At 41.1% G+C, this 27,227-nt stretch overlaps 3 protein-coding genes across 3 annotated transcripts; 2 read left to right on the top strand and 1 right to left on the bottom strand.

Moving 5' to 3' along the window:
• The first annotated feature begins 38 nt into the window (after positions 1–38).
• On the top strand, positions 39–6,237 carry pde12 (phosphodiesterase 12). Its single transcript, XM_040003072.1, has 8 exons — positions 39–1,027; positions 1,366–1,793; positions 1,873–1,978; positions 2,674–2,818; positions 4,449–4,527; positions 4,630–4,752; positions 4,906–5,111; positions 5,642–6,237. Exons 1-8 carry the CDS (start codon positions 456–458, stop codon positions 5,759–5,761), a joined length of 1,779 nt encoding a protein of 592 aa, XP_039859006.1. The 5' UTR covers positions 39–455; the 3' UTR covers positions 5,762–6,237.
• A 115-nt stretch (positions 6,238–6,352) lies between these two features.
• On the bottom strand, positions 6,353–9,053 carry LOC120715851 (lymphocyte antigen 75-like). Its single transcript, XM_040003084.1, has 5 exons — positions 8,930–9,053; positions 8,466–8,840; positions 7,951–8,355; positions 7,791–7,870; positions 6,353–7,318 (listed from the first exon to the last, which is right to left on the bottom strand). Exons 1-5 carry the CDS (start codon positions 8,967–8,969, stop codon positions 7,196–7,198), a joined length of 1,023 nt encoding a protein of 340 aa, XP_039859018.1. The 5' UTR covers positions 8,970–9,053; the 3' UTR covers positions 6,353–7,195.
• A 5,371-nt stretch (positions 9,054–14,424) lies between these two features.
• gmppb (GDP-mannose pyrophosphorylase B) lies at positions 14,425–26,701 on the top strand. The gene is made up of 10 exons (XM_040003061.1): positions 14,425–14,539; positions 16,079–16,262; positions 16,354–16,434; positions 17,412–17,460; positions 17,605–17,747; positions 17,898–18,056; positions 18,669–18,747; positions 24,263–24,390; positions 24,474–24,656; positions 25,141–26,701. The coding sequence occupies exons 2-10, from the start codon at positions 16,134–16,136 to the stop codon at positions 25,270–25,272; spliced, it is 1,083 nt and encodes a 360-aa protein (XP_039858995.1). The 5' UTR covers positions 14,425–14,539; positions 16,079–16,133; the 3' UTR covers positions 25,273–26,701.
• The last annotated feature ends 526 nt before the right edge of the window (positions 26,702–27,227 follow it).

The raw sequence follows: 27,227 nt of genomic DNA, 5'->3' as shown, positions 1-27,227 counted from the left end.
TATATAGCTTATGTTTCTTATAGGTGTAGCAGGAGTATCACAATCACAGTAAAGTAAACGAGTCTCCGCACTGAAGTAATTCTGATTCTGTCCAGTGGGGGCGCTCTGAAGCTTGTGAGACGAAACATCCAGCCAAAGAAGAAGAATCTCACACTGAGATGAGGAAAGTACTGCCTGTTACTGAACTTACAGATGAATTGTAAATATTGAAACTCGTATCTGAACCAGCAGCTTTATCTAAAAACCACGTGTCATGTTTAGTTTTAATCCACAGAGCCGGACCTGAATAAACACGTAGTTTTAACGGTTTCCTGTTGGGGTTGGCTTCCAGCTGATTAGCATCGGGCTAACCGGTGTAGTTACTGACAGCTCTACCTGCTGGTATCCGTTAACGTTACCTGTCCAGGTACTCTCCCGTTCAGCCCTGCTCTCCTGTTCTTGCCGACGGGGCCTTCATGTTGAACCACCTCTCCACTGCTCTAACGCTCTTCACCCGCCGACTACCCGCTTTCTCCCCACGGACTTTCTCCGGAGCCCTCCGCCGCCTCTGCAGGATGGAAGCGGCCGTGGTGAGGTGCCTCCCCGGGGAGCCCAAGCTGACCATCTCCTTCTGTCTGCAGGGCAGCCACAAGCACATGCTCCGGGACCAGGACGAGCCGCTGGGCAAGGTCCTGGCCCGCATCTCCAACGGGATAGCCAAGAACCAATCAAAAGCAAAGAAATCCAAGAAGAACCGGGGTCAGGAGCAGCCGGATGAAGCTGCGGAGCCCACCGTGGTGAAGCTGTTCTACGACGGGGAAGAGGTGCCGGAGACGGTGCTGAACGCGGAGGCTTGGCAGGACGGCTCCGTGCTGCAGGTGGGAGATGTTAAATATTCAGTGCAGAGGAACGCGCCCACCTTCACCGCCGCGGAGCTACCGGTGTCCTTGTTGGCCGGCTTCCCCGTCTGCCCCAAACTGGAGGTGGAGTTTGGGAACGTCCAGGACTGCGAGTTCACCTGGTTCAGAGAAAACTGCCCACACACGAGGTAAATACCCAGAAAAGAAGGTGTAAATGTGAAGCAGAGATTGTGTGATGCAATCCAGCTGTTTCAAGAACTGCATGCCTTACACGGTCTTATCAGGCGAGTGTTGGGTCTGAGGAAGGTCTGCTCATCTCTACCAAGCTGTTTTATTGACACAAAAACATGGATAAGTTTGCCAAAGGGTAAACAAACCTTTAAACTGAAGTATTTTTAACACCCTGGGTGTAGAACTGTACAGCTGCCTTTTCTGATTTTGTTATAAATCAGGTGATTGTTTGGGCACATTAATAATCAAATTGATTTGACATCCTGCAATCTACTTCTCTTTGCTCTTGTTCCAGGTCTGAAGCTCCTGGTAAAGCTTCAGATCAGGACAATGGTTGGACTCAGGTTGGATGTGAGAGAGTTTACATCCCATCCAATCAGGACATCAGCTTCAGGCTCAAACTGAGCTGCACACCCAAAGATGGAAGCCGTAGTGGCCTGGCCAAGGAGCTGGTTTCTGTGGGAGCTGTGGAGGCTGGACCAGGCGTGTGCTTGTTTGACAACCGTCATGCTTTCACAGCCAAAGTCACGGACTGGCCGACTGTGAGAGTGGTGTCGTACAACATCCTCGCCGACATCTACGCCCAAACGGACCTTTCCAAGACGGTGCTGTACCCGTACTGCGCCCCCTACGCCCTGCAGCTGGACTACAGACAGAACCTGATCAAAAAGGAGCTTGCTGGGTACAACTGCGACATTATCTGTCTGCAGGAGGTCGATAAAGGTAATCACTGATAAAAACACAAAAATACTGATGATTTAAAAAAATCTTTGACATTAGTTGTGCTCGCTGATCTCTGCAGGAGTGTATGTGGACAGTCTGACTCCAGCGCTGGATGCCTTTGGTCTGAACGGTGTTTTCAAGGTCAAAGAGAAGCAGCATGAAGGACTCGCTACCTTCTACCGCAGGTTAGGCCAATCACCAGCCAGAAGCCGGATTAACCTTAACTTGCTTGATAACTTTATCACTGGCAAAATAATATGCAGAGCCACATCTGTGTTTGTTTGGTTGAAGTTAATAATTAGTGGATGTTAGATAGTGTTGCTCACTATTGATGCCTGGAGCAGAAGAGAGAGGCATTAATGCGCTTAGAAGCGAGCATAAGCAGCGCATTTTTTTTAGATTTTTGAGTAAAAAGCCAAACCCAGCTTCACTCCACAGGCTGTTAAAGATAATGAAGAGAGTTGGATAAAGTCTCAGTTTTTTTAAGATACATTACAGTCTGTAAACAGGCCAGAAATAAAAAGTTTTTAGTACATGAAATAAATTTTGTTTAATGCACTTTAGTATATTGTGTGTCTTACGTGACAGTCAGTGTTGATAGAGTAGCGAGCACCTACAAATAAGTGATTGTGAAGAAAGTATTGAATATCTGAAGTATAACAGAAAGGCCTCTTTATTTAGGTGCAGCCCTAATGGCAATATCACATGATTATGATAATGATTATGAGCCCTGCAACTGGTCAACAATCCAGACTTTACCCCGCCTCTACTCCTATGACATCTGGAATAGGCTTCAGCCCCATGTGACCCTGAATTGGATAAGCGGAAAAAGTGGATGGGTGATGATTATGATATTGAAGTGAATCCTGTTGTGCTGTAGGTCAAAGTTTCGACTCTTGAGCAGTCACGACATCATGCTGAGTGAGGCGTTGTCCTCTGACCCCATGCACGCTGAGCTTCTGGAGAAGGTTTCTGCTAACGGTGCCCTGAAGAATAAGATCCTGCAGAGGTCCACCTCGCTGCAGGTACTGCTGCTCACCATCAAGGCTGATTAACTATTATTTTTTTAGCTTTGGGAAGGAGTGATGCGACATTTTGTTATTGCTCCCATCCAAATATCGGGTCAGCAGTCTGGAGGTCTTTCAGACCTACTGCACTCACAACATTTTGACTTTCTTGTAATTTTTAAGTAGTTTTAAGACATTTCAAGCATGAAAAATGCGTCAAAGAAATACATTAAAATAGCTCATTTTTGTTACCAGCAGACACACCCACTGTCACAAAAAATTTATTTCTTCACAGTTCTTTAGTCAGTGAAATTTGTGACAATAACACTGTTTGACAGACAAAAAATACTATTTTTGCATGAACAAGGTGATTCTGAAAGTGTCCATTAGCTCAAAACTTGGCATGACTCCATGTGGTGTGCAGTGTGTGGTTCATAAAATCTGAAGAAACTGGACAAGTGGAGTAAAGAAGAAGTGATAGGTCTAAAAATCTGTCTACAGTAACTGAAAGTCACGTATTTAAGAAATGGAAAAAATGTATGGAGGTGTTCAGCAGAGAGGTACAACACAGTATCTACAGCCATTTGTAAAATATGATGGAGACATTTCAGTGTTGGGGATTTTGTAAAAATTCATGGAAACATGCGCACAGAAAAGTACTATCGGATTTGATCCAGCGTTCAATACTGTCTGGAAAGCATTCAATTACTAACAGTTTAATTTTTCAGTTTAATAATGATCCCAAACACACTGCTAGTGCAGTAAAAGTACCTTGATAGAAAAATTCCCATTGGAGCATTGTCGCTCATGGATTGGCATCCTCAGATCCTAGACCTCAACATTATTGAAGCAGTGTGGGATCATCTTGACAGAGAACACTAGAAAAGACAGCCAACATCCAAAGAAGCCCTTTGAATGTCCTTCAAGAAGTCTGGAGAGCTATTCCTAAAGAAATTACAGGAATACTTGTTCAGGCTGCTTTGAAGAATACAGGTGGCCATACCAAACGCTGACTTTCAAGATTGTTAAAACTGTACAAACTTTTTTTTAAAATTAACTGTATTTCCATGTATCAATACATCACTGCACCAATTTGTCATTTTCCTAGCAAAATATAAAAAATTAAGGAGGTTCAGGACTTCTCCACAACACTATGTTTGCAGACTTTAAAAAACATTTTAGCACAAACACCGGCTCGTTATGTTCAGTGTAATACTTCTTGGAAAACTTTAATTACACTTAGGGTAACATCACATATTGTCATCAACATTTCACCTTACCCGTCTTGTGTATGTGTGTGAAGGTGTACTCAAATCGGCTATATTTACATGTAAAATGATAATTCAGGGAGAGTTACAGACAACAGGAGATCATCTCTGCTCTTAGTCACTCTTGAAGTCTCTGTTTGCTCGCACAGCAAACGGAGAGAAAGGAAAGAGAGAGTGCAGCTGCTGCAGATGAATCAGAATTTGCTGTCCGTGGATGTTTTGCTAAAGTTTGATTGTTGGCTGTTGTCTGTTTGAGATTTGTCCTGGAATTTGATTCTTAAATATGTGAAAGAAATGCCCACTACAGTTAAAAATCAGCAATTTATTCAGTCATGAAAAGAAATGTTTGTCTAATCACTGAATTGTTTGTTTCCCTGCAGGTCACTTTCCTCGAGGACCTGAATAAACCCAGCAGGAAGGTCTGTGTGGCCAACACTCACCTGTACTGGCACCCGAAAGGTAAAATGTCCTGTTTACTTCCAGGAACACCTGAGTTGCTCATTTTAACCAGCAGAGATTGTCAGTACAGACTTCTGAGAATTGAATTCATTTCCTTTGAAGGGGGGAATGTTCGCTTAGTCCAGATGGGCGTGGCTTTGAAACACCTGAGTCATGTGATCAGCGAGGTCGCACCTGGAGCCCCGCTGGTATTTTGTGGAGACTTTAACTCCACCCCAAATGCAGGTAACTCCAGAATAGTACCTACAGCTGAATCTGAGACTGTTTACAAAAACATAATGACCCTCAGGTCAAAGTTCAACTTCACCATGTTTGGAGTTCTTTTTTTAACACAGTCTTTATCAGGTTGGTTTGTTTCTTGATCTCGTCCCCTCTCAGGTGTGTTTCAGCTGCTCAGTGAGGCTGTGGTTCCTCCGCAGCATGCAGACTGGAGCAGCTCGGGGCCGGAGGAGTCCTGCAGCATGGAGCTGCTCTCTGACATCCCCCCTCTGCTGAGCGCCTGCGGATTGCCGGCCTACACCAACTATGTGAGAGGGTTTCAAGGCTGCCTGGATTACATCTTTATACAGCCGGACTGCATGCAGGTACTGATGGCAGAGGATATAGGAGAGACACATTTTTGTTTTAACAAGCTCTCTTATGGGAATGTTAGTGAATTGCTATTTATTTATTTTAAACTATTTTTTATTTCATTGTCTTATTTTGTCTTTTTGTTGGCTGTTATGTTATTTAATTTTCATATTTATTTTACTCTCTTTTGTGCACAGGCTTGTGACTGTCTACAAAAAGCCCTTAATAAATCAGCTTTACTTACTTACTTTACTTAGAACATCTTTTAGCCAAACTATGCGTACCACTCAACCAAATGAAATCAGGCTTTTTAATTATTGAGATCTTGAGTGAGCCACTTGCTAAGTTTGAAGTAAATCAGAAAAGAGTTTGTAAAACGGGTGAAGAATGACAGATTTCTCAGATTTTCACTAAGTCAAAGATGAGGAACAGAAAACAAACTCAATGGAGATTGGTTATTTAAAAAAATGACGCTAAGGTAAAAATGGAGTCAGGTGTTCTTTGTGTGAATAACTGATGTAACACATATATTGTGTGTGTGCAGGTGGAGCAGGTGATCCCTCTGCCCAGCCTCGAGGAGGTCACCACCTACGAGGCTCTGCCCAGCGTGGCTCACCCCTCTGACCACATCGCTTTGGTTTGTGACCTCCGGTGGAACCCCTGATCCCTGACCTCCAACCATGATGGACAGAGATGCTTAAAAACACAGAGTGTGAGATTTAAACTGTGTCCCTGCAGGTTTACCAAGAAGAACCAAAGTCAGCAGAAGCTCAAAGGATCAGACAGAAGAACTTGAACCACAAAACCACAACACAGTGAAAGTTCATGTGAAATTATTCACAGTCCTTATTAGACAATAAATTATTTTCATCACTTATATTCAGTGTTGGAATGAGAAAAGTAAGTAATTGCCGATTTTGAGAAGGGATTTCAGAAGGGGATTGATTAAATACTCAAAAAACAAACTCACAGTACTGCATCATAACAGTTTGATGATTAATGATCACTCTGAGGTTATTCACTTTATTTCTGGGTTAATAGATAAATATTGACCTTTTAAGATAAGTATTTATTATCATTGTTGCCAAATGTACTGCTCAGTGGGCCTTTCAGTTTTTAAATAAAGTCTACAGCGCTGACTCTCACTTGTTGGCTTATTGTCATATACTTACAGACATCATTAAAAGGAGGTGAACATCCTGTGATGCTTAAATGATTTGCTCACTATTGTGACAATATCCTCGAAATATAACTTTAATTTCATTTAGTCCAACTTTTACCTTCTTAATTTAACTTACAGCTTTATTTACAAAAACGGGTAAAAATGTGACAATCTTAACAAATTATATTTAGTATCCAATGAACAATATCACATATTCACAGTTCAGATGAGTAAAGTAACACATATTTAGTTTTACATTTCTTTTAGAAGAGCAGAAAAATGATTCTTTTTATATTTCTCTAGGAAGCAGTTTTGAGTTGCCTGGTTTTGGGATGTTCATGCACTTAAAGGCAGCGCTCCATGGAAACGGTAACAAACAATACAAGTCAGCTTTTTGAATCATAGGTGTTACACCTGAATGTAGGTAAAAAGGACAATAACAAATGTTTCTGGCTGAGTTCACCGAACAATGTGATTTCATTTTATTTTAAATTATTTTCACTGTTGTTTTCTGTATTGTCCTCAGCCTCTCTCTGCGCACCTCCACTGCCACTTGATCCAGTTCATTAACTGTCATTATGTCTCATGGATTTAAAAAAAAAACCCACTTTTTGTCAAAAACAATAAATCTCATACAAAAGCAGAATTATCTCAAGCAGCCAGAACAAAAATCTACAGTTTTAACCATAGTCCCACACAGGACGTCATCAGGAGTATTAAAACCATGAAAGGATCTTTTAGTCCAAAACAAAACACTCTGATGAAACAATAATAAAAACTAATTATATCTGATTATTTTCATTTCACCAAGGTGACAAATGTCAACGGTATAATTTGCATAAACAAATGCAGAGCAAAACCACAATATGTACAGCAGCTTCATGTACACTAAACATCTGAGTTTCAGAGAAGTCGCAGCAATGTTGGTTTCAAAATTCACAGCTCAGTTTTCTTCTTTGTGAGTACTTTCCTGTCTTTATGGAAGACGGCTCCATCAGGCTGCTCTCTCCACTTCACAGTGATTCCACTCACTCCTTTCTCCTTCAGTCTGTCCTGGAGCTGAGAGATCCAAACATTACACACATGTTTAAACAGAGACTAAAAACAAACAAAAGCCTGTTTTAGAAAAACAAAACATCAATAAATTTATTTTCTGACATTAATTCATACCTTTGCATTTGAATTGGGCCGATTAATGTATACAGTAAAATTATATTTGTAAAATACATATTTTACATATTAAAATCATATACAGTAAAATCATATTAAACATTTCAGAGAAAAGTATGGAAATTATTTTTGTCATTTATAAAAGTTTTTTTTCATTTTTAGATGTCATAATTTTATGAACATTTCTCAACATTCAAAAATTCAAATTTACAGCCTTAATTTTCACGCAGCAGCTCGCTCATAGATGCTGTGAAGAAGAGATGAGGACAGGCAATCACATAAAATCAAAGAGCTGGGTGAAACTCACAGCACCTACACTAAAGTGCAAAGGTGATGAGGTGAAGTTTTAAGGCAGACTTGCCTCTTTCAGGAGTGTTGCTTTGGTAGCGGTGTCATTCAGATTCACAGAGGAGTCCTCCAGCTTCAACCTGATTTTTATTACTGAGACAGAGAGGACAAAAGGTGTCATGGTGAGTTTTCAGTTATTATATTTTTGTGATATCAAAACTGTAACTTTATACCTTTTCTGTAAACAATTTCTTTTTTGGGAGCTTCTGTGGTTTCAGGTTGAGGAGCTGGCAGGTTGTCATAGCAGACAAATGGTCGTTGTGTATAATAGGGCAGTAACCTCCATTTTCCTGATCTCTGCATATCTGCAACACCACGCATGTCATTTGAAATGCCAAATATTTTTACTGATTCATCCCAGTATCTGAATGAGGAGTCTCTGCCATCGACCCAGAAAATTTGAGGATGTGCAATGTGGCCGATCCATATTTCAGTCCCATATGACACCAGCCTCTGCGCATCACTGACAGAAAGCGATCTGTCAGCCAGGTCTGTGAAGTTCTCCCTGCAGTACTGGAGAGCTCTGAACCAGTCCATGCTTTTATTCACAAAAACAAATTCAGGACTCTGGTAAGTTCCTGCAATTAGAAATTGTGGTTAAATAAGTCATGTTGATTTTCCTGTGAATGAAAATAATAAAATCAAAACAATCTTAATGAGAAAAGAAAATGCTTTGGTATTTTCTTACCATTGTAACAGATGAATGGGTATTCCAGTGAGCAGTTGATATACCAAGACCAGTGCCAGTATGGTGAATTCACTAAAGCTTTTGTACAAAAATAGTAAACTGAGAAGGGTTCATTTTTAGTTTGGTTTTCCCACTTCCAGAAATCATCATTGATCTGAGATACATATCTCCAATAAAAACTTAGGTAAGCACCAATCCAGACCTCAGAGTTGTAACCAGCAGATGAAACTGTTTTGTTAAATTGTTTCATTTCTGTAGCGTTTTCGAAGTTGGCCAGGTCTGTGTAGTTCACTCTACAGTAACTCAGAGCCGCACCCCAATCTAAGGACTTATTAACAAAGTGGTACTGACGGCATCTGGAGAAGATGAGACACCCTGTGAGGAAAAATGATTGATCAACATCTCTGAACATGCAACCTGGATGTAACATATCAGAGTGATAAGCACTGCCAAAAATGACTGACCTGAGAGACAGAAGACACCCAGCAGGATCTTTAGAGTCATGATGCTGCTCTGTGAACTGTGAAAGAAAACTCAGCCTTTATAATAATAAAAATGCAGGGAAATCCCAGTCCTGCTCCATGTTCCTGTTTCTGAGAAATGTTATGGGTGTGTTGATCAGTTTATGCAAAATGTGTCACAGAGACTCCTTTATGGAAACAACATCAACCAGGTTTGTTTAAAACTGCTAAAAATTCAAACTTCAGGCTTAAAGTAATAGAAATGATTTTAAATGAGAGTGTTTTATCTTGTGTTTATCTACATTTATTTCCAACTGCAGTGTTTTTTTCTTAAAATTTCAAGAAGTTTTATTCATTTCAGTCATTGTTTTTAATGATACTGCACAAGAGTGAAGCTAATCTGCTTGATTTTAGAAAAATATGTCACTGAATTACCGAAGTTATATATTTTTTATTTTCATTATTTGATTGAACCAAAAAATGACCTAAAACAAAAGATATGACTGATGAATCAGTTAAAGGAAACATTTAAAAGGCATTAGAGAGATTAAGTTAAATGTTTTAACATTTTACCATCAGACGCTTCACTGTGTGCATCCTGACCGTCTTATAGAGCAGTTGTGGCTCAGCTGATAGAGCAGGTCATCTGCCAGTTAGAAGGTGGGAGGTTCAGTCCTTGACTTCTGTGAATCTGTCAAAGTATCCTTGGGCAAGAGCCTTAACCTCAAATTACTTGTGATGTATCCACCGTAGCATAAAATAATGTGATTTGTAGTATTTCCAGAACATATTTTGTTTTCACACCAGTGATGAATTCCTCAGTAAAACTCAAACATGTTTCGGTAAGATCTGGGCTCATGTTGAAAACCTTCTGCACAAATATCACGCATCTACAGTATTTGAAGATAAGTTTCAGTAATCAGCTGAAGTTTGTTCTGGATGCTAAATTCCCCTAAACAATGCCTCTAAACACAGGCATTGTTTGTTTATGACCAAACCTTTTCTTTGTCTTTTTGAACAAATAAATAAAAGTCCTAATATTGGAGCTCCTTCTTTTTTTCCCCATTTGTTTCATCATGACAAGAAACCTGTGCCACTGCTGATCACAATACTGGTTTTTGAAGATCAAATTTCATAAATCAGTCACTTTTGAATTCAGTCATTTTCAGAGGATCAAAAGTAATTGGACAATTTATGGGTAAAATCATGGCCCAGAGAGGCCTGTTCACTCATTCAATCTCTCGGGGAAGTAGGTATAATTGTCTTCATACAGAAAGTTTACAAGAAGATGTAAACGAAAAAACAGGAAGGCTAGATTAAACTTTGCCAGGAAATATCTAAAAGAGCCCCCCAAAAATTCCTCAGATCTTGCACCGATGAAACTAAGAATAATTTGTAACATGATGATGGAAACCAAAATGTGTGGAGATGATGTCACTGTTGATAGATGTAGCAAGATATTCTGTCCTTACATGTTATAGAGCATCTTATCTTTCCATAGATAAAGGCATTGCATTGGATGCAGAAATTATAGAAATTAATGCAAAATTCACTAAATGTTGTTTATGAAGTGTCTGAAGCTCAGAACTGCACGGAGGAGTCCCACTTCCACCCTTCCTCCCACATTCACTTAAAGCATACCAGCTTAACGACAGACTGGTTTAGGACAAGTGGCCACATTAACTTTATAATAAAGATGTGTTCTTAGATTGATTTAACAATAATACCTGCATGAATCGAAACTATCTAAACAATCTAAACAAGTGAAATCCCAAGTCTGACACCAAGACGAGACGCAAATCCCTTTTGGGTTGCATCGGGAAGTATAAGTTAAATCTGCTAAAGATTGTGTGGAGCTATCTGCTGTGGCAAACAGATGTGAAACAGGAGCAGTTCAAAGTACCTTTATCTGAATCTAAACTGCAGTCCCGTGTGTCGGGTTATCAGGAATATGCAATCTTTCTTTCTAACAAAGCGCCAAAGAAATTTTTTGTTGGAAATTTGTTTTTCAGGAACTATTCGCAGCATCATTTGCATGAACAGAAAGTTGAAGCAGAGCCAGACTGCACTAAACAGCAGCTTCATTTACACAAAACATCAAGCCAAAGTGTTTTTATGAACAGAAGCAAAGCTGGCTTTAAATTTAACAGGCCAGTTTTCTTTCTGTCATCATTCCCCCCTTTATGGAAGACTTCTCCATCCGACTGCTCTCCACTTCAGAGTGACTCCACTCACAGCTCTCTCTTTCACATTGTGAAAGCTGCTGAGTGATACAAAAAGCAGGTTAAAAAAATAATCTTTCTCAAACATCACATTCACAAGATTGACCGTGAGGTCAAAGTTACTGACATCTCATGTGAGATTTTCAATAGATACACCTACAGTATTAATTCTAGGTGAGATCCCAGCAAACAAGGGAGCGTTCGGGGATTGTTCACTACCCCACTTCAGCTAACGTTTTCTAAATGTTGTGTGTAGAAAGTTTTCCTGATGTTAGGGAAAAGTTCACTTTAGATTAAAAAAATGGTTGGGAGGATGTTTTAAAAACATTCCCCAGATTGTCAAAACCAACAATAACATTGTAAACACAATAACTCGACAAAGCCTATATAGTCTAAATCTATAACCTCGACCTTCACCTTCAGGTTGAGGTTGAGGTAATAGATTTTCAAAATTGTCAGAGACTTTCAGTAGATCCATTTGAAAACCCTACATCTCCTTTTTCTTGAGTCATCGTGTTCACAAAGTTGGGTGTCATCACCACCGTTCTGCATGGTGGGGTAATGCTAACACCCCATCTGCTTTTTTCCAGTTGAGGGGTAAAAATGAAATAGATCTTGCAATTCAATTCAATCTTTATTGCCAGACTTTATGTCCACAAAAAACAAGACAAAACACAATTTATAAACCTTAATAAAAATATTAAAAAAATATTAAACATTTGTAAAAATATAAAACCAAAATATACATAAAATACACAATTACTTAGAAGAAATCAATAAATACACAAACACTTCAACTAATGCTTAATGCTCTCCGACTGGATGATTAACGGGAACCACTCGCTGTCGGATCTGTGGGTTCTAAAATTATACTGTTACTAGAGCCATCCAGTCGTTCTCTAAAATTGAACATTAACTTTCTTAAAAGTGCTCTAAAAAGTCCAAACACCCACAGCTACAAATATCTGACTGGCACTACCCGCTCTAGGTATCGTACAAAGGATTCTCATTGCGCAGCACGGCAGCACAGTGGAAAGGTCTGTGTTTTTATCATCAGCGTGACAGTGCCGTGCCGCCTTTGCCCAGGGAAATGAGCCCGCCAGCGCTCTCCAGCGGCCGCGATAAGGAAAGGCTGCTCTTCATAGAGGACTCGCGCTGGGGGAGACGTTTTCTGGTCGACTCCGGCTCCCAGAAGAGCCTTGGGAACTCTTGTGTCGTCTTTGCATACCTCCGCAATGGTATATTATTTAATCTTTAAAAGTACCACCAGTTTGAGAACCGCTGCTTTAAACAAAACCACTTTAACTGGAAGTGCACGAGAGCTGAATTTAGGTGCAATAGTATTTGCCTCCACATAGAGCTTACACTGTCGTCTGTATATGTCATCGTCATCATTTATTTGATCAGTAATAAAGCGACTGAGGTATTTCACCTTTTTATGAACTTCAAGAGTTTTTGGGACAGTTTAAACAGGCAAATTTAGCTGTTTGTCCTGCTTGGTTCTACATATCAAAACACCACTTTTAACAGCATCGTACTTTATATCATATTGCATTGCACTCCATACTCAGTACAGATATTAAGAAGCTCCTGTAACCCAGCACTGCTTGGACTAAAAACAACCAGGTCATCTGCATACATAAGATGATTTATCAATGTTTTACACCCAGTGTTACATCACAACCATCACTGCTGCCCTCCACCAGTCAGGGCTGTATGGCAGAGTGGCCCGACAGAAGCCTCTCCTCAGTGCAAGACACATGAAAGCCCACATGGAGTTTGCTAAAAAAAACAAAAAAACAAACACATGAAGGACTCCAAGATGGTGGGAAATAAGATTCTCTGGTGCGATGAGACCAAGATAGAACTTTTTGACCTTAATTCTAAGTGGTATGTGTGATAAAACCACTGCTCATGACCTGTCCAATACAGTCCCAACAGTGAAGTATGGTGGTGGCAGCATCATGCTGTGGGGGTGTTTTTCAGCTGCAAGGACAGGACGACTGGTTGCAATCAAGGGAAAGATGAATGTGGCCAAGTACAGGGATATCCTGAACGAAAACCTTCTCCCAAGTACTCGGGTCCTCAGACTGGGTGAAGGTTTACCTTCCAACAAGACAATGACTCTAAGCACTTCTACTAAATACTGAGCAAAGGGTCTGAATACTTAGGACCATGTGATATTTCAGTTTTTCTTTTTTAATAAATCTGCAAAAATGTCAACAATTCTGTGTTTTTTCTGTCAATGTGGAGTGCTGTGTGTACATTATTGAGGAAAAAAATGAACTTAAATAATTTTAGCAAATGGCTGCTTTATAACAAAGAGTGTAAAAATTAAGGGGGTCTGAATACTTTCCGTACCCACTGTATGTGATAATTATTATGGGTAAATTCTTCATTCATAAATGTCGATTTCTGAATATAAAGCCGTCCTTTTTCACCTTTCACAAAGAACTGTGCCTCTTCCTGTCATCTGTAAAGTTTATGGACAAAAAACAAACAGTGGATCTGCATCATATGGTTAATGAACTAAAGCTTTTAGAAAACCCCAAGGTTTTAATTTTATTATATGACTTTAATTTAAATTTTTGTTAATTTTATTTATTTCTTCAGTTGCTTATTTTTAATTTATTTTCATTATCTGTCTTTTATATTTTGTAAGACAGCCTGTCGTGGTATTATCTGAAGTTGGAAAAAGTCTTTGGCAATATTGCCATATTTGTTATACTTGTTTATGGAAGCCAGTTTCCGCTACTAAAAAAACAAAACAAAAACAAGTATCCATAACTCAAAATTTCGAGAAAAAAAAAGTCGAAATTTGGAGAAACATAGCGAGTTAAGGATCCCCTTCTTTTTTTGTGGCGGGAGTATGGAAGTATGGGCTTTCATACTTGTTACATTTGTTTAATTAATAAATAAATAAAAAAATATATATATATATATATATATTTATTAATTAAACAAATGTAACAATATATATATATATATATTGCTCTTGTTTTTTGTCCAGTAAAATTAAACTGGGTTTAACCAATTTTTCTTGAACTAGCCCATTAGTTGCATACAAGTTTTCAAAAAGTCTGTATGCACGGGATTTATCGATTTTCACTTTATTTAATTATTTGTATTCCACTATTCTCATTTAACTTTAAGACCAAGAAACCTTGTCCTATTATTAGTCTATGGATAGAAATGCTGCAATAAGCCCGTTTTTAAAATGACTCTTATTCTGAAACGCTTCACCGGATAAGCTATGTCACGTCGAACGAGTTGATTGGCTGTCTCCTGCACCGGAAGCCAAACAAGGATTCGGCGTTTTGATGATCTTACGTGTCATTTCCAGAGTGTCAGTGATTCAGACCTGCTGTAGACTATTAATGAAAAAACCCAGGTGAGTTTTCGTTTACTCTCACGCTGTTCGCAGACTTTAAAACCTGAACACTAACCAGCTACCTGTCGATTTGCGTTCATTGTAGATAAATAAAGTCAGCTCTGTCAGCTGACGTTAGCTATTTAGAGGCACTGTAAGTTCACTACAAACCAAAACATGATCATTGTCACATTTTATCTCACTGTTTCCCTTAAAAGTTAATTCATTTACGATAAAGTGCTGATGTAATCTGTATAAAACGCAATATCCTTAACAGGTTGTTTTAGTAGTACCTGTTAGTTCTACCTGTTTTAATCTGTGTTTATTCCCATGTGTATCCTCGTTTTATCACCTGTTTGTGTTGGTTGGTTCTTTGGTTTGTTTTTCGACACTTTTCAGGGAAGTAAATATCACCCTATCAAGTGTTCCAGACCGCCTGATAGAATGAATGAATGAATGAAATCTGTTGATCTGAGGCGACACCATGACCTCTTCTTGTTCTTCCTCTTCTTTTTCTTCCGGGCGCCACAGCGTTTGCCACAGCGATCTGCTGTCACACCAGCCATCGACATGTCATCACTACAGCTTTAAATGTTCTCTGTGCTCTTGCTCTTTTCCATCTGCCTGAAAGCTCGATATTTAACACCCTTTGTCCAGTTTATCTACTATCCCGCCTCTTGTATTTCTAACTTTGTCTCCAAACCACTTCTGCCTGAGCTCTCCCTCTGATGCTCCCTCCCAATGGAAGTCTGAGCATCTTGATCTTTATCACCTCCATGTCATTGGCTAATAATTAAGTTGAATTTAATGCAGCCAAAAAGGTAGCAAATGCCTGAATTACTGCATCCAAAAGAGTAAATGCAGTAAAAACACTAACAAAATCACCATCACTGTGATTTTTATTGTATTATTTACTCAAGTGTACAACTTTGTAAAAAGCCATTTACTTTTATTCAAGGCCAGTAGATATCAGGGAAATGCACAGACGTCTGTAACACAGATTCTTTGCTTTAACTGTAAGTGGACCAGACATGTTTACATATATAGTTACTCTAAAAAGGTCCATTTTGAATCAGGAAGACCCTGACCTAAGTTAAACACGTTAAAATAACAGTGCAGAAGTTTAGTAAGTAAGAATATAAATAAAACAAAGTGGAATTTAATTATCCATTTTCTTCTTTTCATACTATTCACCTTTCCACCCTGAATATAATTGTGTAGTAAAATGGCTCAATAAAAATACGATAAACCAAAGTAAACAACACAGTGGATCAGGAAATAGTCTCTGATCTGCTTATTTGTGTTTCTGTCCCCGATCACAACGTCTCCACTCTCATGTGTACATAAATGTTATATTTTTAAACTTTAGGAGGGCAAAGAAGTTCACATTTAGAGGTCAGAGAGTGAGAGAATAATTTTCTTCAAAGTAAAAAAGTGACTGTATTTGAAAGTCACTTTTAATTTTAAATCCAACACAGAAACAAGCATGACTGATTTTTTTCTGTCCTTCCTTTAGAAAATGTCTGATTTTAATGATGAATGTGAATCTGGTCTTTTCAGGGCATCAGCATCTGGTTATTGATGAACTTGGGTAACTGTTGGTAACGGCAGAATCATGAAGGCTTTGATCCTAGTGGGGGGGTACGGGACCCGACTGCGACCGCTCACCCTGAGCGTCCCAAAACCCCTCGTGGAATTCTGCAACAAACCCATCCTGCTGCACCAGGTGGAGGCACTGGTGAAAGTAAGGCAAAAATATCAATGAGGATTTAATGACGCTACTGAGAGGTTATTTTGTGTTGTAGTCATGAGTCACTGTCTCTGTGTGTTTTCAGGCTGGGGTGGACCATGTGGTTCTGGCAGTGAGCTACATGTCAGAGCTGCTGGAAAGAGAGATGAGAGTGCAGGAGCAGAGAGTACGTACAACAACCTGCACTGTTACAGCAAAAACCACCAGGTTTCTCCTGCATGGAGGCTATATGATGGATTTATTAATCAGGATATCATTTACTGAGGTGTAAATGTGCACAACAGTCACTGTTAAGTATGTTTGGTTCCCTTTTCAAGAAACTTTCGGCATCTCTGCTTCTTATTTTTCTTGTTCTAGTGTATCCAGGATATTCAGAAAGTCGGTAACAGGTTTTAGGTTCAAGATTTCCAATCAATTGGTCTGAATTTAGAAGCTAAGTCATCCTCAAAGGATAGCTAATTATTCTGAGATTGTGTTTGATGCAGTGCGAGCCTGCAGTTTTAATTTTTCTATGGACTGTTTACCTGTGTGGAGAAATTTGATCATATGTGATTGGTCAGTATAATATTGGGACTATAAGTGGAATAAAACAGAAAAAAAAATCTTTAGATAGATTTATAGTGATTAGTTGCGTGTCTCATCTGTGGTTTGTAGTTTGAAGGAAACATCTTTGTGGGGGAGGTGTGGTCCCTGGCTCAGCTGCAGGGGAGGAGTGGTGGTGCAGTGAGCTCAAGGGGGCGGTACTGGGAGGCAGGTGAGCCACTGACTGGCGATTGACTGATGACGGTGTCTCTTTCCTTTTCTCTATATAGTGAAGGCAGAGTCGAGCAGGGAGAGAGAGAGTTGGACTGGAACAGACTGTTTCCCTTGAATGCAGAATTGTCAATAAAACACAACACTCGTGAGCACAGTCACCGTGTGTGTCGTGTACTTTACAATCTTTAATCAGCGTGACTTCCGTGTTGTGCTTGAACAGGACCTCAAAGACTCGGTTGTTGGACTTGTTGGATTTCTGTATCTCTGGTCACATGTTAGGAAATAGATTCAGGAGACATTCATTTGGATTCATGTGTGATGTGGTGTGATTCCTAACTGAGCCCAAACATTAAAGTTGAACCTGACTGTTTTTTGTTTTCTTCTCAGCTCGGGATTCGTATCTCTCTGTCTCATGAGAAGGAGCCTCTGGGAACAGGTGAGCTTGTCTTTACTACAGACAGATCCAGATAAGCGTAAATGGCTCTCTGCAAGTATCCAGTAATTCAACATCGATTAACTCGTCTTTTAAAAACCATAGTAAATTATTGTGAACCATATAAAACTGTATGTTTGTGCACAGCGGGTCCCCTGGCGTTGGCTCGAGACTTGCTGAATGATGACAGTGAGCCGTTCTTCGTTCTCAACTCAGACGTCATCTGTGATTTTCCGTTCAAAGATCTGCTGCAGTTCCACCGCAACCACGGCAAGGAGGGAACCATTGTGGTGAGAGAGACTGTCCTAGTATTTCCTATGCTTAGCTGCTGCATATTGACAGGTTTTTATTAGTTTTAGGTGGTATAAGGGAAGCTTACTACTGTGGGGTCATACTGTGTGTGTGTGTGTGTGTGTGTGTGTGTGTGTGTGTGCATGAAGGTAACACGGGTGGAAGAGCCCTCTAAGTACGGTGTGGTGGTGTATGAGGCGGACAGCGGGAGGATCCATCGCTTTGTGGAGAAACCACAGGTCTTTGTCTCCAACAAAATTAATGCCGGCATGTACATCTTCAATCCCAGCATGCTCAGCAGGATCCAGGTGAGGAGGCTCTCGCACTCACTCATAGTGTCGATGTTAGTGTGTTATTTAGTAACAGACTCAGTGTTTCCCACAGATGGACTGTACCTTGGTGGGCCAGCCTGTTAGTATCTGGTATTATTGAAGACTGAAAGCTGAAAGGGAGCTCCCTTTCAGCTTTCAGTCTTCAATCCAAACTTTCAGCCTTAGTTTGGATCAGAGCGAAGAATGCATCTGGGTCACTGTTCAGCCTATCATTGTGGCAGTCACTGATATCATTCAGCTTCTTGATCAGAGCTCATCCTAGATTCAGATGTACTCAGACTTCACTATCTTGGACTGTAGCTAGTGATTGCAGTCCTCCTGCTCTGAATATCTCCTGCGAGACCCTGGGTCACTCTAACCCGAGCCTACAACAGGTTTGTGTCTCTGAGGTTGAAGAGCAGACTACAAGAACTACAGCCACCAGCTCCTCTTCAACATGGTGGAGTTTAAATCTACCAGCAGGATGAGACTCACTGGAGAGGCACCTGATTATGTGGGAATCTGTGGGAAACACTGAGTCTGAAGACACTATAGTTTTGTGTATTTTTTGGATCATGTTCATGACTTTTTTATGCATTCTTTTTGCAGCTGAGACCAACATCCATTGAAAAAGAAATATTTCCTGTCATGGCAGGGGAGGGACAGCTGTATGCCATGGAGCTGCAAGGTAACTAATACTAATATTAAGACTGCAATACTACAGCACAGGACTCTTCTCCTCCAGTGGCGTAGTGGTCAAAAAGTCACTGGTTTGATTCCAGCTGGAGACACAAATCCTCTTTGGGGTTGCGTCAGAAAGAGCATCCTGCGTTTAAAGAAAATCTGCCAAATCAGACATGTAGAGCTGCCCACTGTGGCGACCACTGGTGGCAGGGAAGCAGCCGAAAGTAGCTTCTACTACAGCACAGGACTGTAAAGCTGCATGTGAGATCTGAACATTCAGCTTTTGCCCAAAATAGGGGCCCGTGGAGAAGATCGTATTAATCAAAATGATGCAAGTCAGTTCATAAAAGTATACAGTGGTGACCTCACCTTTTTCTTAACACAGCAGTAGGATCAGTAGGATGGAAATGTATGGTTTAAAGCTGACCTGTGTGCTTGATCTGGTCTCTGCAGCTCACAGCTCCACCAGACGTAAGTGTTTGGGCTTTTCATGCAGGTCTGGAGAGGAAACGTTTGCAGAAAAGCACCACTAACCTTTATGCTCAGACCTAAAGGTTCTCTAGAGTTCTGATACAGATGTTTAAAAAGAAAACCCCCAACAAAAAACATAAGAGCTCACCAGCAGGAGGAATCACTTGTTGGTGCTTCTCTACATCCTCATTCCTCTCTGAGATCCTTTGGCTTTGCTGAAACAGTGGAACCACGTAGTGAAACCTCCACCCCATCCTGACCTGTAGTCTAGGCAGGCTTACTGGTCCCAGTCAGTAGTGGATTTCCCTTTAGAAGATGATGTGATTCATCATGTTTAAGTAGTAACAGAAGGTCCTCGAGATTAGCGGCGAAGCATTTACAAAACTTAAGAATCACAGGATAAATAAAAAAAGATGGGCTTGATTTGTTCTTTAAATTTTCTTAGAGGAGTAGGAATTTGTACAAGTGACCTAAATTCTGTTTTGTCTTTGTAATAAATATGGACAAACCTATGTCGGCCTAAAAGGCTAAATAAATTCATTACATTTTAATAACTGATCTTTGGCTAGTTTATGCTTGAATAAATAAATAAATTCAGGTTAAATCTGTATGTTAATCAGAAACCAGAAACCCTGATGTTTTTTTATGATGCTGGTGCTCGTAAAAACCCTGATTAATGTCGTTCGTACTAGTTGTGCTTTCTAGGGGTGCAACGATACACAAAATTCACGGTTCGGTTCGGTTCGATACTTTGGTGTCACGGTTCGATATTTTTTCGATACAAAAAAAATGTTCATGCCTTTTTAATTTGTCATTTAATGAAATTATAAATAGATATTTTAACTCAAAAGTACAGTTTTTAAATTTAATGTTGCTGAAACAAAAGTAATTAAAAAAATAAATATATCTCAGGGCTCTCAAAATTTCAAAATCCCTGGTAGCCCTTCGGGCAGGGACTCTTCAGTTTTTGGTAGCCCAAAATAAATGTAAGTAGCCCGAATAAAAAAGAGAGCAATTTTTTGATTGATGTTTTGTTTCCTGTTTTGTTTCCTTTACAATATTATACATTAAAGTATAAAATTGTAAAGGAAACAAAACATTAATCAAAAAATTGTTGAAAAACAAATTACAACATTGTATAAAAATTACAATCATCAACTCAAATACTTGGTTCTAATTGAACAGAAATTTCTATGAACTTGTAAGAACTGTGTAGGACATGAATCAGTCTGTGTCAGATCCTGAATTTGAAATTTCCGCTGAAGTCACGGGTAAGAGACAAGTGGAACCAAGATCTAGGCCATTTGCTTTTTGAAGTTTGCAAAGACTGCTAAATTTTGCCAGTGGTAGTTCACTCTTTGCAACATAGTACGCTGTTCTAAACAGATTTTTCAGGTTTATTTTTAGTATGTTATTTGCAATTGGTGTTTGTTCTGGGAAAGATATTGCAGACTGAGCAATAATGCATTTCTTGCATTTCTCATGGGTTCTAATGGGGGCCTTTCTTAAAATTACTGGTCCCAGTAACAAAGGCGCTTGTCGACTCAGAAATCGAGAGAAAACCAACAACACACCCGGCAGAACATTATGTTATTTACACGGGTGCACATAAGTGGTCCGCATGTGCGCATTCGCTGTCAAAATAAAAGACGCGCACCAGATAAGAAGTTGCAACCCGCGTTTGACCGCGGGTCAGGGCTGTTCGGGGTTCTGTTTGTACAGTTATGTTTTGTTTATGTTGCCATAGTGACGGGTGACGCCCTCTCGCTGCGACGGTGTGTCCTTCCGGGGTCAGAGGGCGCCCTGTGTGTTGTTGTCGTTGTTGCTGTGCGGTTGCCGAGCTGAGCAGTTAGCTAGCGGCAGTGTTCTTCTGCAGATGTCAATAAACGGCTGTGCTCCCTGGCTAGCTCACGGGAAGCAAGACCAAACGACACCTCCGTCTCCTCGTTGTCTGAGCTCGCCACATTGGTGTCAAGTGGGATGATGGTGGCAGCCCATGTTCTGACCCGAGTGACTTTTCCCCTGCCGGTCGTGACCGGCCGGTGCGCCAAAAGGAGGCACCTGGACATTTGCAAAGTGAAAGCAAAAAACAAGCGCAAATTCAAATGCGATTTCAATATGTCACATATTGACAGTGGCTCACCGATGCCAATGACATAATTACCCAGCTACATTTCCGAAAGAATGCAAAAGCATTGACATATATTTTTCCTTCCTACAATAGCACGACGGGCAGGGCAGAGATAGATTTTGGTAGCCCGACTGGAAAAATCGCTAGCCCCGGGACGTCGGGCTAGCGATTTTGCAAGCCCTGTGTTACAGGCATGGCCCTTTAAGGATGAAGCCTGATGGGAAATGTATTCGGGATGTGTGTAGCGGGACTGCCTGGTGTGTGTGTGTGAAGAGAGAGAGCGGAGAAGGGGAAAAAGTAACGGTTAGCTACAGAAGAGACGAAAAGAAAATAAATAAGAGGAATATAATAACTCCCTCGACAGCCAGAGTTGTGTCGGCGATGCTCGCTGTGAGTAAACTGTTTCAGCCCACTGTACGCGGTGTTCGTGCCTTAGAGAAGAAATAAAGTTCGGTGAAGCAGTTTCCTACGCCTCCTTCGATCTTTTTGCTAGCGGAGTTGACCTGTATAGTAAGCTGTTGCCGGCTACGATTCAGTTACGGAACCTTCAAGTAACTGCCAGAGGTTTCCTTACTACGGTTCGGGGCCGCGGATCTGGCGCGGTAACACCTGTATCTGATTGAGGAATCACTCATCTTTGGAAAAGAGAGTTTATTACAGAGAAATGGCTCTTTCCAAAACAAAAGCTATACTATACGCTTCTTCTGGGCTATATTCTCAGCAGCATATTGTAGCGGGTCAGGGCTGTTCGGGGTTCTGTTTGTACAGTTATGTTTTGTTTATGTTGCTATAGTGACAGGGTGACGCCCTCTCGCTGCGACGGTGTGTCCTTCCGGGGTCAGAGGGCGCCCTGTGTGTTGTTGTCGTTGTTGCTGTGCGGTTGCCTGCGCTGAGCAGTTAGCTAGCGGCAGTGTTCTTCTGCAGATGTCAATAAACGGCTGTGCTCCCTGGCTAGCTCACGGGAAGCAAGACCAAACGACACCTCCGTCTCCTCGTTGTCTAAGCTCGCCACATTGGTGTCAGAAGTGGGATGATGGTGGCACCCCATGTTCTGACCCGAGTGACTTTTCCCCCGCCGGTCGTGACCGGCTGGTGCGCCAAAAGAAGGCACCTGGACATTTGCAGGACTTTGTGTGGGGTAATGGGGTCGTCGGGGACGACTGACCCCTTAGGTGGGGGCTATGTAGCGGGTCAGGGCTGTTCGGGGTTCTGTTTGTACAGTTATGTTTTGTTTATGTTGCCATAGTGACGGGTGACGCCCTCTCGCTGCGACGGTGTGTCCTTCCGGGGTCAGAGGGCGCTCTGTGTGTTGTTGTTGCTGTGCGGTTGCCGCGCTGAGCAGTTAGCTAGCGGCAGTGTTCTTCTGCAGATGTCAATAAACGGCTGTGCTCCCTGGCTAGCTCACCGGAAGCAAGACCAAACGATACCTCCGTCTCCTCCTTGTCTGAGCTCGCCACAATATTAAACATATCAGGTCCCCATAAGGAGACTCATGTGCTAACGGCTGTCTAAATGACTCGGGTAAAGTTTGTAGCATGCATGCTTGTTGTTTTTGTCTGCTTCCACTTGTCTTTGCACTAGGATGATGTCAGCATAAATGTGCAGTCATATTCGTTGTGTTCCCACTAGTGCTGTCAGCGTTAATCTCGTTGAAATGACCTTAACGCCACAACACGGCAAATCTCCGTTAACGAGCTACCACCGATGCCGTGCATGGGGCTAGACGGCCAACACCTTAACGAGCTAACTGTGCTAACACACTAGTTCCCACCCATGTAATTGAGCATTGCGTGGCACATCCAACATACTGTTTTACTTTAGTCCATGACGCGCTTACCTTCAGGGTCATATGTCACATGAAAACCAAAATAATTCCAAACGCCAGATCTGAATGAGGGTGGGGGAGGTTCAATTTGCCATGTTGCAAGGGGAGCTTAACTTCTGTCTCGCTAGCTTGCCCTGCGCTCTTCCTTCTGACTATGCTGTCTGTGTTGAACGCTCAGTGGATCTGCGCTCGACAGTGCAGCCTAGGCGGAGTAGTCGAACGCAGATTCACTGAGCGCTCAACACAGACAGCATCGTCAGAAGGAAAGTTGATAAAATAAATTACAAATTTTGTATTGTTCGATACATATGCGTACCGAACCGAAAGCACTGTATCGAACGGTTCAATATCGATACGAGTATCGTTGCACCCCTAGTGCTTTCGTGTGTTTTTATTCAGGTGTTTGGATTAATCTTTTTTCAGGATTGGTATTTATTGAATTATGAATTGATGGTGATTTTTCTCCCTTTTTTTTTTTTTTTATTTTTTTTTATTTTTTTTAACAGAGATCTGTAGAAAATCCATCAGTCTTTCCAGTGAAAATGTGGCTTTTTTAACCCACTGAACTGCATTTTCAGTTTTTAGTTTAAATCTGTATCTCTGCTTGTCCTGGTTTCCACTTTTGCCCCCACAGCCTAACCAACGGTAAGGGGGTGACACCATGGTTAGCACTGTTAGGCGCTGGGTTCGAACCTTCTGGTTGATTTCTGTGTGTTTGTTTGCTCCCTAAATTCATAGACTGCGGTCATACTTGTTAGGTTATAACTGGTGATTTTGGTGGCCGTAGGATTAGATGTGAGGGTGCCTGTTTGCCCCGGTGTTCTCCGCCTCTTCTCTCTTGATCCTGCCCCCTCACAACACTTAGCTGGATATTTGGTTGAGGCAGATGAATGATTTGTGCAGCTATTAGAACAAATGCTGAAAACTCTGCTGGCAGTTATGTAAAATTTATGGCAGAGTTTGCAGTCAGCAGATTAATGTCTGCCTCTTACTGTGACCTCATTATTCAGTGAGTCACCTGTTAAAGATCACTAGGAGCTGCCTGGTTGCTTTCAGGCTTTCACCTTCCACCCTCTGTCCGTCTGTCTGCAGGTTTCTGGATGGACATCGGCCAGCCTAAAGACTTCCTGACAGGGATGTGTATGTACCTCCAGTCAGTACGACAACACGCACCTGAGAGATTACGCACAGGCCCCGGTTTCCTTGGCAACGTCTTGGTGGTGAGTGCACTTTGTTGATGTGACATCAAAATAAGGGCTTGTACTTCATGGTAATGATGATCCCCATTTCTTCTTCTCTGAAGGATCCCACGGCACAGATCGGGGAGAACTGCACCATCGGCCCGAATGTCACCATCGGCGCCGGCGTTGTCGTGGAGGACGGCGTGAGGATAAAGAGGTGCACAGTGCTGAAAGGGTCAAGGGTTCGATCGCACTCGTGGCTGGAGAGCTGCATCGTGGGGTGGAGCTCGTCAGTCGGCCAGTGGGTGAGTAGGAAAGATGTGTGGACGTTCTTGATTCATTCATTTATTGTGAGACGCAGCTAATTGTGTCTCTGTCTGTTTAACAGCAGATCTCACTTGTGGTGATATTTGTACTCTATAACTTAGCCTAGTTATTTTCTTTTTTTCTTTTTAGACCTTGTTGTATCTGCTTACGCGCTCATGGATATAATTTATTGGAATTGCTCAAACTTGTCTGTTTTTTTGTTTGTTTTGTTTTTTTGTCTTAAAGTAATAACCAAATGGGACTTTTGGCCAACTTCACAGTTCACTATTATATCTATACTTTTCACATAACTTATAATAGCTAACGCCAGAGAAGCAGTAGGAGAACAGAAGGAGTACTGAAGGCTGTGGCAGCCGTACTCTTTCTGTCTACTTAAATCCTCTGTTTCATCTCGTACAGCACATGCACAAAGACTTGTCACGTGCGATGGTAGATGACTTGTGTCTTAATGTGCGTCCTCAGGTGCGTATGGAGAATGTGACAGTGCTGGGGGAGGATGTGATCGTCAATGACGAGCTATACCTGAACGGTGCCAACGTCCTGCCTCACAAATCCATCAACGAGTCAGTCCCGGAGCCGCGAATCATCATGTAGCGTCAGGTGGAGGAAAAATCCCAGCGCCTTTTATATGAAGACTATGAGGAAGACCCAAACTGTGCCAGAGAAGAGGGAGGGACATTCAGGCAGTTGAATGGAAGCAGGAGGAGGAAGAACAAAAGGCTTCTTTGTCTTTCTTTTTATAAATTAATTTGGACTTGTTTTAGCCCTGCTTGGCTGCATTTGTCAGAAAAGGTGACGTGTGTCAAGGAAGGTTTCTTAAAGTACTGACAGGTCAAACTCTCATGTTGGCAAATATGAGAAAAGTCGAGAGAGGGGGCTTCTTGGTGGAGTAAAGATCAGTATACTGAGAGGGAAGGGGGAAGTGGGTGTGTGAATATATGAACACTGCTGGTTAGATTTACTATGCATTTACACTTCCTGAAAAGAACAATCAAACCACAGCTACAGGTTGATGTCATGACTGATGCTCAGATTCTGATCTGACTTATTGTGAAACATAATGCAGTATTGGTCACAGTTAAAGGTCCAGTGTGTAGGATTTCTGATGCTCCATTAACATAAATGTAATCCAGGATTTATAACTAGTGTTTCTACTGAAGACCAAAAAGGACAAACAGCACTGGCTATAAGTAAATGGAAGTGAAGGTGCTCCTACATTGTTGTAAACAATAGACTGTATATCAAAGATGGACAATGCCACCACTATTTGCTTGTGGAGGCTGCCACGTTTTTGTTTTTGTTTTGTTTTTTTGGAAGTAGAATATTTACTTACACAAAAGTGTGAAGTTGTGAGCTGGGTCCAGCAGAGGTGAAGACTAGGAAAGAGATGAGACCAGTGTCAGCACACTGTTTAATCCACGCCACACCCCAATTTTAAGCCTTGGCAAAATCTTAATGGTTGAATTATATTTAAATATATAAAAATCACTGTCCGTACAGTTGTTACCAACCTGCAAATGTGTTTATTTCTGCTGCTTGTTGGAAACAAAGGGCGATTCAGTATCTTGCAATCTATAACTTCACCACTAGATGTCACTAATTCCTACACATTGGTCCTTTAAAGCCATAGCAGTTTATTATTGAGGGCAGCAGAGCAAGCTGTAAGCAACTTCATGGAAATGTGAATGTTTTGAGTTGGAAGTCATGTTTGCATCCACCTGAATGTAATTGACATCAAATAACACTCAATAATTTGATTTGTTTTTATACAGAAATACCAATGACTGCAGCTTTAATCATGGGAAATTGTTATGTCTCGTGTTCTTGATGAGCTTTCCAAGTTTCTCTGTTCTTTGAAACGTTTTGTTTCAATGTCAGACGAGTTAATGATCATCAATATGTGCTCCAATACTGTAGTGGGTGAGCTGACAACTTTATAATGTGGACAACTTTAGTCTTTAAGATTAATTGTACATTATAAATAAATATACAGCGCTGTCTAAAAGTTCCTACTCCACATGAAGTAAGCAGAAACGTGTTTTGGTTTTGTCACAAATTAGGCAATGGCCATCAGATGCAATAATCAGGGGTGCACATAAGTGGTCCACAGGTGCGCATTCGCTGACAAAATAAAAGACGCGCACCAGATAAGAAGTTGCAACACGTGTTTGCGTACATATAAAAGGCACATCTCTGTGCGTTCATCATTTGTTTGAAGCCTGCAACCACTTTTCCGAGAATATGCGCTTCTTTTGCGGTTCGGACCCCTGACATTTCTTTGGTGGAGGAACACCAAAGTAATTGCTTAAAAGAGCTTGCTTCTTCGACATCTTTAAGAGTTCTAAACAATTGTCTGTCCTCCTCCAGAAAATCGTATGTACGCAAAACGCCCTTTGCAACTTCTTATCTGGTGCGCGTCTTTTATTTTGACAGTGAATGCACACCTCCGGACCACTTATGTGCACCGCTGGCAATAATCCTCTTAAAGGTGGGAAAAGCAGAAGGAGAAGTTTTCAATATATTAAAAAACAGGACTATAAGTCATTGCT

The sequence above is a fragment of the Simochromis diagramma genome, unplaced genomic scaffold, assembly GCF_900408965.1.
Source record: "Simochromis diagramma unplaced genomic scaffold, fSimDia1.1 OVJJ01000320.1, whole genome shotgun sequence".
NCBI lineage: Eukaryota > Metazoa > Chordata > Actinopteri > Cichliformes > Cichlidae > Simochromis > Simochromis diagramma.
The sequence above is the reverse complement of the archived record's forward strand: the minus strand, read 5'-3'. Positions and strand labels throughout refer to the sequence as shown.